The following is an 11,570-nucleotide window of genomic DNA, read 5'->3' on the forward strand; positions in this document are numbered from 1 at the left end:
TTCATATCCGTCCACCAGTGTCCGGTTCTCGCTGTCGTGACTTATTACAGTCACGCCAACATCGTACTTGTCACTCATGTCACAGGTGACATTAAATGCCGACAATCCTCCATCGCCATCGGGATCAATCAGGCATGGTCCAATTTTGACATTAGGATCGAGCTTCTTCAAGTCACTGCAAGATTTTGGAAGCGCTGAAGAAACTGAGAAAAGAAAATTTGAAATAAAGGGTGTGTCAATTTTCACAAAATTTTTTGTGGCCACTGCCTCCTGCAGGAGGCGAAGCTATATATGTTGCTGAGATCAGTGAGTGAGGGAGTGCGTAGTGCATAAATGCGTGAGTGAGTGAGTGTAACAATAGAATTCAGATCATGATGCGCCATAAACCTCACACCAGGCTAGTCAGTAGATGAATCGCCGGCGCGAATAGGCCCCTGACTCCCCTCTCACATAAAGCATTTGAAACAGGGCATTGTTTACCATCATCCAATCAGCGTGGAGCAAACAGGGTGACAGTTGCTCCCTGGCACAGCAAATCTGTGCCGCGGATGCCGATCGCTTGGAAAGCTGCAATTCTCGAAAGTTTTTTGGCGGTTAGCGCTTGGATTTTGAATGGATCTTCGATTGAATGACACGAGGAGAAGCGTCAACCTTTTAGTTTATCTGGTGTTCGATTTGGAAGCCGGGGGATTCTAATTTCTGGGTGAAATCGGCTTCACGCTGGAGTGGTCGAAAATGAGCTTTCCACCTTTGTCTTCTTATAACGTGAAGCAACTCTCAACGCAGAATCTACCAAATCGCTCAACTTCGCCATTTAGAACCACAGAAACGACAATACACAGCAAGTAAGGTAGGTTTACATTTATTTTGAGCCTAACATAGACATTTCTCGAGATAAGTTTACGATATTACGACTCTTCAATATTCTCCCATACATTTTTTATATTTCGAACAAACGACTAGACTCGCCGCTTGTGTGGGCCCCCTGTGATGTTTCCCAGTCCTACCTATTGTTGTTTTTTGGATTATCGAAATTCGCACTCGACACACAGTTGAGTTCTCTCCTTTTGTGATTTCTGGGTTAATGCCACTAGTACGTTGTGTTTTCAGTTTTTTCCCTGACACTATGGAAGATAGTAGAAAGCGATAAACATCTTACAAGCATTTCAGGATTGCACTTGATTTAAAACAGAACTTGTTCTTGCAGCAACATCTTAATAGGTGTGATCTGTACCTCATTAAACTATAGGGAAAATTTTTTTCTTTGAAGAGAGAGCATTTTACCGTTTGAATCAGCAAACTATGTAGATCCGGCCATATAATCATTTCAGTTTTTGCTGTACGTGACCCCACAAAAGAAGATAAACATCTCAGAATAATTTCACAGGGGCATCCACCTACGCATAATTGTCGCACTGAAGCTTTTTTGCCCTTTTTTGTAAGTTTAAGTGAAAAATCTGTTAACAGGTAACGTATAATAAGTGCAATCTCCAATTTGAACCGCTTACCAAATTTTTGCAAATCACCAAATTTTCGCCAATCCCAAAAGAACCCAACTTCCTGCCTCGAATGCCTCCACATTTTGGCAAAACAGTCATGTTTTTATTTGAACTTTTTAACTGTCATGATATGCAAGATATGTCTGCATAAAATTTTAATCGCTCGTCTAGTCTGGCGTGCGATAGCAAGATTTTCCTTGTCCATTTGACTCTTTTTCTTTCGAGAGAAACAAATTTGAGCGTCACTTTTATTCAGATGTCTGTGACTCATACCCCAGGTCTGGTTATACTAGGAGCAATTGGAGAACATATGGCGTGAACGAGAAATTCTCCTTCAGTTGCAAGTATAGAGGCCAGCGCAAAAGATCACCAGGAAAAAGGGATCCGTTCTGCCGTAGTAATAGGCGTGATAATTTTCTATTTCTTTTTAGAGTGATGAGGGTTTGTGATTGCCATATGAATCAGTCAATGAAGTTTTGGTCAAAGAATTTTAGTTCGATGCGAGACAAATATTCTGCAAGCGTCATTACACAACCTCTCTCTCCCCTGGGGAATCCCATTTCAGGGAATTAACTTCGCGCTAATCGTGAATGGTCGAAGGTTTCCCCCACCAAAAACACCTTAAACAAAATGCTTTTTTTAATTAAATTTCTAGGCAACTCTCATGCACTTTCGCTTTTTCTACCAATAAAATTCGCCTTATGCTGCCTTGTGCGTCACCCCATTACATATCATTTCCGTGTAAACAACCTGCATTTTATCATGTATTCCACGCATAGGGATAAAGTCTAGATAGGCAAAAGCTACCTCGTTGTAATGCCCACATGAAAGCCTTAGAAATGTGATTCTTTCTCTTCTTTCGATGTATTTTCTCTTATTCGAAAAACGGAGACCGCGAAATATATTTGATTAAGGTCTCCCGGAGATAAAATGGAGTTTTTCCGCGGTAAAGTGAAAACCCCTCGTGCCGAAGCACTAATTACGAGGGTCTACACACAAGCAAGTGAGGTCTCATTTTCATCCGTTGTTTGGTCTCGTTACGCCACTGGGAAGGTGAAGAGAGCGCATTGCGTGACGAGACCAAACAACAACTGCGACATATCAAACCCATCTATCAATAGGGCTCAAAAACACACCATCTATGGTCATTTTCTTTGTTTGAGGGGATTAATTTCTTTTGTTAAGAGACCTAAAACTTGAAGAATCGAGTCTAAGCCGTATACTTCAGCGCGAAATTTCAAATAATCGGTAATTCTTTAAATGACGGATACAATCTGCTTTGGTGGAGGGGTAAGAACGGTTTTGTTAATAACAACCACTTAGTTACCGGGTGACGGAGGGTAAATTTGTGTAGACACAGGAAGGGGGGAGGTTAGACTCCACGACATATTAGTGATACAGAACTCCAACAAAGATTACCTATGCTAATTTCGCCTGTCAGTTGGAAAAGGCTTTTGTTATTTTATCGCCATTATATTTTTTGAGACTTTTGGTTTGGGATATTCTATCATTCAGAGCCTTAAGATATTTCATCATACCCCCGATCGACCTTTCCTCGGCTCCATCATTCTTTTGAATAACTTGAGTTATTCGCAGATTTAGCGGCCCTTTTCGGCAAAAGTCGCTGATTCGAACAGTAGGGTGCTCTCTTTTCAAAGAAAAATATTTTTCCTCAAAGCCTACATGATGTTTAGATTACGTCTTTTGAGTTTACGTCCTATAAATTGGAAGGGACTTTTGAAAGTTTGGAATTAAATGCTCTTTTCCTTTTACAAACTGAAAACATCAGTTACTCAAAGTGTCCCACCCATTCAAAAATTAGCTCACGCGTACCATGCTCTCCTCATACTCCTGAGGCCGTACGTACGCCACGAAATTTGTCTATCGATTTCCATTATTCGTACCTGCGCTTCACATATCCACGAGTAAAAAGTACTTGTAATGTTGTCGCAATCATCACAATTGAATTTTACCAAATTCAAGACTAACCGGTGCAATTTTTTCCGTCACCGTGGTATGCACATTTGCAGGTGCAGGTATAACTTCCGTCAGTGTTAGTACACAGGGCGTGCACGTGGCAGTCGTTGGCGCGGTTAGCACACTCATCTATATCTGAACAATAAAAAGAATTGAAAGCTCACCAAATTGAAAATAAGTATGTGTCACGAAACTACACAATTTCCTAAGAGACCTATAACATACAACCTCGTTTTCCCATCTTGTTTCGGTCCTGTACAATACTGAAAGCTAGCCTTCAATGTAACATCACGTAAAAAATATTTGCCTTTTTCGCAATTTTCTCCCGTGTAACCAGCTTGACACAGGCAAACGTATCTCTTATCTGTAAATCCACTAAAACAAGTTGCACCATGGAGACAGGGGTTACTAGAGCATGGATTCTAAAGAGATAGAAAAACATTTTAAGTGATGCATAGTCTAGTAAAATCAAAGTGGATAGCAGAGTATTTTATCGTATAAACTGCGGCTTTTAACAAGGATTTCCAGCCCTGAGAAAAGTTGTAACTACACATATGTAAAATCGCGACAATTTTTACGTATGTTTGATATCACCAATTATTAAAAACTGAGTCATTGGATAATGTTCTTCAAGACTTTTTATTGGCTTAGCCGTTATGGTATATGAGCCAAGATACCATAATCTACAAATATGGTAAGCGTACACGTCAGCTTAAAATTAAAAGAGAGCTAAAAAAATGTAGTAAAATTTAATATGAGATTTAAAGTTTTTAATAAAACAATTATTCCACTCGCGCTTGTTGGATATGAGATGATTATAGCCAACTGGGCGCTACGCGCCTCGTTGGCTATCTATCATCTCATATCCAACGCGCGCTCGTGGAATAATTGTTAATTAGCTGATAGCACGTCACTCGCCTTTTTCGTCGCTCTGTCAAGCTGATGAGTGACTGGCAATGCGTTCACTATTGTCAATTAAGGATTAATATATCATTCCTTATGTATTAAAGCTGTAATTTTATACCGTAGTAGCCCAGTAGAGAAAGTCCTTTTTTGGTTTGAGATCATCAGGATGTTGGGTGTGGTCAGAGTCACTAAGCTGGCAGATCCTCATGCTGTCGTTTTTTGATAGACCGATGTTCACCGACACACAAGAGCTTTCCTGAAGGCACTGGTGTCTACAATCACCGTTTAGCTCCATTTCCGTGGTTAAGTTAATTTCTTTAATGACGTGATCTTGCAAAGCAAGACCTCCAATCTGCTTCAAAAAATGCAGACTTCGGCAACCAAAAGCTGAAAATAATTTGATTTAAAATGAACAGTGTTATTAAAACTACAGATAAACAAAACAACTATTTGGTGGGGAAATATGCGGCACTAATACTCATACTCGGACATTCCCTGTTTCGAGATGTGAACAGTAAACTTCGAGGAACAGATAATGTCCAGTAACAGTTATACGACATGTGCGAGCATATTTCTCACCAAATGGACACCATTGTGGTTATTATCCTCAAAATATTTCGTAACTTGTAGGAAAAATGTTTACGAATAGGTTGATACCGTTTATTGCGTGGGATACTCACTTTTCAGTGTTCTCTAGTACAACTTTATGGAAAATAAAATGTCCCCTCTTCTGTAACACTTATTAAATAAAGTTGTTACTTACTTACTTACTTACTTACTATCGAAGTGAGCATCAGGTTTGGGGAATAGCACTCGAGGTATATCCTCGAATATTCCCAGTTGCAGTCGGGGCTTATTTGGTCGTGTGATTCGTTTAGACCCGGCGATACTGCGCAAACAGAAATAGTTGATGGATTATAATAAACAACTATTCACCGAAGTTTTGAAGAATATCCACCGACACTGAGGTAAAAAGTTGTTTAAGCATATATCAAAACAGTGGGATAATATAGCACAAAAAATATAATTTTAACTTATCTATTCCAGCAACGATTATGATATCTTCGTGCGCATTCTCAAACGAGCTACTTGGAGTTGAATGGCAAAGGATATTCGATGTTTGATTCTTTGGTTTAGTATCTGACTTACACCAATCGGTAAAAATCTGGAGCACGGCTATTGAATTTGTAGCCGTCTGATTGGCTGAACTGAGCCATTTTATGGGCTTTTATAACCTTTCCATCAATCTCGGCGCGATTTTATTGGTTACTTTACGTCACGTGCTGCAAAATCACAGGACAGTTATCACGCAATAACCCCCGTCCGCGTCGATATTTGTCCTCCAATTTTTTCCGTGAAAAAGAATCATAGTCAACACAAGAGTTTCAACTTTTCTGTTCTCCTATTTACAGGGAAGGAAACCAAACTCGTTATTCTTTTTTTTGCTTGCTTGGGTCAGCCACGCGAATTCGCCATCAGATCACCACTGGCTTTTTTACTGTGTTTACGCGCAGTTTAATTGCGCTGTGAAATTTGATGGGAGGGTCATAAAATAAATAAACCCCGTTCTGGCTTGCTGGTATGTCGGCTGATAATGTCCTTGGCTGAGAGATTGTCCTCAAAATTTCATGTTTGCCCTCGAAGCTTCGCTTCTCGGCCAAATATTCATTTTTCGGCCAATCTCTCAGCCGCGGACATTATCAGCCGACATACCAGCCGCCCGAAGGGGTTTATTTACTAAATAACCTACGTGCTCTCAACTCATAACCCAACTTCGACAAATATGCTCAATGAATTCGTCAAGGAAGTCAAAGAAAAGGTGTGTGGGTGACCTGTGAAGCAATGGCGGAGAAAATCGTCTTAATCGAGAGCTTACAAGTAAAGAAATAACAAAACTACAATAGAACACGTGACTCCCAGATCATCGTAACGGAAAACTAGGTCGTTTTTATTTGCTAAATGTGTAATATGATAATAAACTCATGATAATAAACTCTTTCACACGTCCGCGAGAAAACAAGCAACTTGCTGAATATGAGATCATCATAACCTCAAATTCGGCAAGCTTGAGCAGAATAATTGATAAATTTTGGCTAAACGCCGAAGACTCAATCCAGATATCCCATGATAGTCAGAAGGCACTAGTTTTCATTTTCACGCAACAACTCAGAGTGTCGAGTGATGAGTACTGGCTGGTTATGTCATGGAGTTTTAAAAACAAACAATTTCTGTCAAAAGAGTTCCGCTACATCAAACGAGAGCCCGCTGTCATCGACTGTCATGCTCCGTTTGAGGATTGACCTTGGTTTTGCTTCTAGTCACTTTCAGTCATGCAGAGGAAACTGGGATACAAGTTCGGCTGGATGGACCACTTAGTTGGATACAGATTTCATTTTACCTAAAGTGGTCAGGAAATGGTCGGGAAAAAAGATTCATCAAGGTCAGTAAAAGTCTGAGAGTTTCACTTCAAGTCAGGAAAAAAACTCTTTCCGAGAAGTTAGGGAATGTTTTTTTTTTGTTAATTCACGAACTTTGCTGGGTTTTTATAGACATGAAATTTAAATAAACTAAATTGGGTTTCAGTGAATAAAAATTTGGTCTCATTGGGAGCACATGCGTTTAGTCGCTCTTCATCTATCAAATTCAAGATTTAACCGTAACTTAGAAAAGGTACGTAGATAAAAATGTTCTGGATTTTCTAAATATTGTTTTGTCAAGCGAGGACTATCAGCTAATTTTCCCTGCATGAGACTTACTAATAGCATAAATGGAGGTCATTACTTGAGCTAATTATGGAATTTGTAAATTTGGTCTTTGAAGTTTTACATTTGTCAAGGAATTCATAAATGAACCCAATGTGGGTTCAGAGCCGCCAGGTCCACAGTGGACATGATCTTCGCCCTCAGTCAGCTGCAGGAGAAGTGTCGTGAGCAGCAGCAACCATTGTTCCTCGCTTTCGTGGACCTGACAAAAGCCTTTGACCTGGTCAGTCGAAGCGGGCTCTTCCAGATCCTTCAGAAGATCGGCTGGCCACCAAAACTCCTTGCCATCATCGCCGCCTTCCACGAGGACATGCAGAGCACCGTCTGCTTTGATGGAGCCACCTCGGATGCCTTCCCAGTGAGAAGTGGAGTAAAACAGGGCTGCATACTGGCACCAACTTTGTTCGGGATTTTCTTCTCGATGTTACTCCAGTATGCCTTTGCCGACTGCTCCGACGGTGTATACATTCGGACAAGGGTAGACGGCAAGCTCTTCAACATTACCAGGCTCCGCGCCAAAACGAAGACCCATGAGGTGCTCATCCGCGAGCTGCTGTTCGCAGATGATGCTGCCCTGGCATCTCACAGCGAGGCAGGCCTCCAAAGCTTGGTTGATAAGCTGTCTCACGCCTGCAAAGATTTCGGCCTTACCATCAGCCTAAAGAAGACCAACATCCTTGCCCAATGTGCACTGACACCTCCCGTCATTACAATCGACAATAATGAATTGGAGGTGGTAGACTCTTTTACTTACCTAGGGTCCACAGTGTCAAACAAGACATCACTAGACGTCGAGATCAGTTCAAGGATTGCCAAGGCAGCGGGAGTCATGGCCAAACTCAACAAAAGAGTGTGGAACAACGACCTGCTGAGCGAGAGGACCAAGCTGCAAGTCTACCAATCTTGTGTCCTTTCCACACTCCTCTATCGTAGCGAGTCATGGCCCACATACGCCAGACGAGAGAAGCGGCTCAACGGGTTCCACCTCCGCTGCCTTCGGCGTCTCCTCCAGATCAAATGGCAGGACAGAGTCCCCAACACCGAGGTCCTTGGGCGAGCCGACATGCCTAGCATCCCTACACTACTCATCCAAAGACGCCTACGGTGGCTAGGCCATGTACACCGTATGGACCCCGGTCGCTTGCCAATTCAAGTCCTTTATGGGGAACTGTGGGAGGGCGTCCGACGCACGGGCCGACCACTCCTTTACTTCAAGGATGTTTGCAAGCGCGACCTGCAACTCACTGAAATGAACCCCAACACCTGGGAGATCCTTGCGCCAGACCGGAACGCCTGGCGTCGCGGTGTGAAGGACGGAGCTCACAGGGCTGAGATGAAGTCCAGGGCCGAGGCGACTATCAAGACGGGGGCGAGAAAGAAACGTCAAGGATTAGTTCAAGCGGCCACCAACTACATCTGTCCCAGCTGCAACAAAGATTGCCACTCAAGAATCGGGCTTTTGAGCCACTCAAGAGCCCGCCAACACTGATGCGCTGACCATCGCCTCTCCGAGACGATGATGCCATACTTACATAAAGCCATGACTAAAGCAACCATGTTGAATATACTTCTGTCTCAGAGCTAACTAAAATACGTTATCTGTTATACAAAGTGTCATCATATCACATTATTTTCTCGGATTTTCTAGGCTTTTTGTCTGTTCAAACTTGATAACAATTCAGAACTGATAACAATGACTTGAAAACGCGATAAATTTGCATTAACGGTGGACTTTTGAAAAATTACAATTTACGCACCGCGGGTTTGAAAACATTTGAATCACTGATGTAAACGACCAATAAACAACCAAATGGGAAACTGAGGTAATAATTCGTGAACTTTAGTACTAAAATTTTCAAAACGTTCGTGCCTACACGTTTTTAACTATTTGTCATCTAATTCATAGCTGGATGTTTGGACATGAAAAGGAAACTCCTCCACAATTTGTTGAAATGAAATTTCTTAGTGATAAAAATGAAATAGAGATATTGTCATCTGTCTGCTGAAGTGTCAAAAAACAACATGAACGAGACGTTTCGATCAAAACTGGACTCTCACATCTCTAAAAAACTATGGCCTGGCAACGTATCTAAGCTAGTTTGTCTTCAGAAAAGCACAGTATCCATGTCATCCTTAACTGCATTTCAGTTTTCTACAAGTTTTCAGGAAACAGTGGAATATCTTTCTCTGTTTGTGAAAATTTTTTTTACTTCCGAAAACGCTTCCTTCTTCCTAGTTCTTCTACATTTGAAAGAAACACATTTCTTTAACTATAATAAATTATGATAGACAATTCAAAGGCCGAAAGCACTCGGAAATTACGGGAGACTAACATTTTCGGCATTCGTTTTCATACCTGTTTTCTCCGATGAAGTTTATTTTTGCATTCCCAATGCTTAAAGTGACAAATGACGGTCACTATACTAAACTTAAGTTCTCAACTTATTATCAAATATTTATCATCCTTAGCAGGATTGCAGGATTCAATCAATTTTTCTTCTAAATATGTTCGCCTTACGGATAAAGTTGAAGTTTCCTAATAAACCAACTTGAAAGTGTTATAAATAATTCATTTTAGCTCGAGCAGCTGGCAAGACATATTTCGTTAAGCCAGAAATTATAGCCGAAATATGGAGTTTAATCAAGAATTCCGGTCATAGCTTTTTTATTTCTTCATCTATCGTTTTCTCTCACTTCACTGATTTAAAAGTTCTGATGGTTCACTAGTTTAAACACTTCAAGAGCAGATCCTTTACAGTTCCCTTTAAAATTTTTTCGTAATGAAAATAAATTACAAAGCTTGGATTCGTGCGCTGACGTGTCAGACAGCAACAAAGACGTTTTAACCTTAACTGCGCTATGGCCTGGCAACGTACCAATGCTAGTTTGTCTTCAAAAAGCACATTCTTCGTTGTTCATAATTTAAAAAAAAGCCACAAACTCAAATTTGTCATAAAATAACAAGTAACCATGTCCTCCCAGCCCGATGAGATGAGAAATTGCATTGCTAATACGTTTCTCGAGTTGAGTTGTCAGTCAATTGCCTCTAGAAGTTTGTTCGCAGTAACCGTTCTCACAGTGATAACGGCAAAGACAGAGAATTAAGGACGCGGAGATATAATTTTGCTAAAACAAGACGTCCAGATTGTAAAAACCTAGCGTCAAATATATATGTAATGCAGGTATTTTCTGGTCCAGAAAATTCTCAACATCTTTGGATAAGGGCAGGGCTTACCTAATTGTGTCTCCATGAACACCTTCCATCTGGTGGATATCTAAACGGCTCAACTTATCGCTATCTTTGTCAAATTGCACTCACCTGCACCAGAAAAAACCGATGACAATCTGTTTACCATCAAAATGCAAAAGATTAAAGAACAAGTTGTAGTTCCAATCTTGAGAAAAGTCCAAAGACTCATTCTTGTGGAAATACTTGGTGGAGCAGCTTTAACAATATGCAAAACACCACAGCTCCCCACAAGTTTTATATATTTTTTTAAATGTCTCCCTTAAACAGGAAGACTTTTAAATAATTTCACAGGTTTTATAATAAAAATGAAAAAACAAAACGCGCTTCTGATTGGTTGAAAACGAGTGCATTTCTGTCATGTTACACGTGTTACACGCGAAAATTACAAACAGCACGCGCTGCCAAAATTTCGCCTGTCTTGACTTCCTGTGATGCTGTAGACTACAAGTAGTCCCTCCTCTTCGACGAGGTCTGTGGCGCGAGTCAAAATGGTGAATAAAATTGATGTTAGCGCGCCGTTTGGAACTCTTGGGGTGACGCCGTTGCTCTGCAGGAGCTCCATCAGTGAGGCTCTCGAAAAGTAGAAGCTACGGATTAATTAAGCCCAAGAGTTTGACCTTGCACGGCTGAGTGGTTTTCGGGCGTCAAATTCTCATCTCAAGAAAGCGATTCGTTATCTTAATTACCAGTCAATCTTCTCTAAGTAAAAGGGATAATATGTACACCAAATTTATGGAATAAAAATATTGGTCACCATGCTCGTGCATGCTGTGTACACCAAATTTATGCAATAAAACAGAAAGGTAAACGTGCTCGTTCAAAAGGGAACTTGCACCTGTTTTCCTTGTCCATTACTTGAAAAAACCCAATACCATATTCTCGAAATGCGCACACTCTTATTTGCCTGACTACGTGATTTGTATGCGCAGTACAGGATGTCCCGTGCAATACTGAAGAATCACCTTTAAGTTTATTCATTGATTTATTCATTCATTAGTTCAAAATGGAGGCTCGGAGTGTCACACGTTACGTCATTGCCGACAGAATAAGTCATGATTACCAAATTTGTCACTAGCCTTTTTTTTCGGAGGTTTGCCTTGTCTTTATCATAACAACTTTGCGCTATTGCCATAGCCCCCTTGTCAGATCTTTTCAAACAAAATGGATGAACAAGTA

The 11,570-nt window shown here is 40.8% G+C and overlaps 1 protein-coding gene across 1 annotated transcript; it reads right to left on the reverse strand.

Moving 5' to 3' along the window:
• Window positions 1-3,468: 3,468 nt before the first annotated feature.
• LOC148735550 (protein HEG homolog 1-like) lies at window positions 3,469-10,667 on the reverse strand. Its single transcript, XM_088755295.1, has 4 exons — window positions 10,464-10,667; window positions 4,501-4,769; window positions 3,784-3,898; window positions 3,469-3,611 (listed from the first exon to the last, which is right to left on the reverse strand). The coding sequence occupies exons 1-4, from the start codon at window positions 10,561-10,563 to the stop codon at window positions 3,484-3,486; spliced, it is 612 nt and encodes a 203-aa protein (XP_088611421.1). The 5' UTR covers window positions 10,564-10,667; the 3' UTR covers window positions 3,469-3,483.
• Between the last annotated feature and the right edge of the window lie 903 nt (window positions 10,668-11,570).

Source organism: Stylophora pistillata, chromosome 3 (assembly GCF_964205215.1).
Source record: "Stylophora pistillata chromosome 3, jaStyPist1.2, whole genome shotgun sequence".
NCBI classification, from domain to species: domain Eukaryota; kingdom Metazoa; phylum Cnidaria; class Anthozoa; order Scleractinia; family Pocilloporidae; genus Stylophora; species Stylophora pistillata.

Bases quoted from the DNA above. Each gene is read 5' to 3' on its own strand.
- LOC148735550 (XM_088755295.1), bottom strand. From the start codon at position 10,563: ATGAGTCTTTGGACTTTTCTCAAGATTGGAACTACAACTTGTTCTTTA. The intron at 4,770-10,463 runs GTGAGTGCAATT...AATTATTTTCAG, and splicing joins ATCGGTTTTTTCTGGTGCAG to CTTTTGGTTGCCGAAGTCTG. The intron at 3,612-3,783 runs GCAAATATTTTT...TTTATTGTTCAG, and splicing joins GGGAGAAAATTGCGAAAAAG to ATATAGATGAGTGTGCTAAC.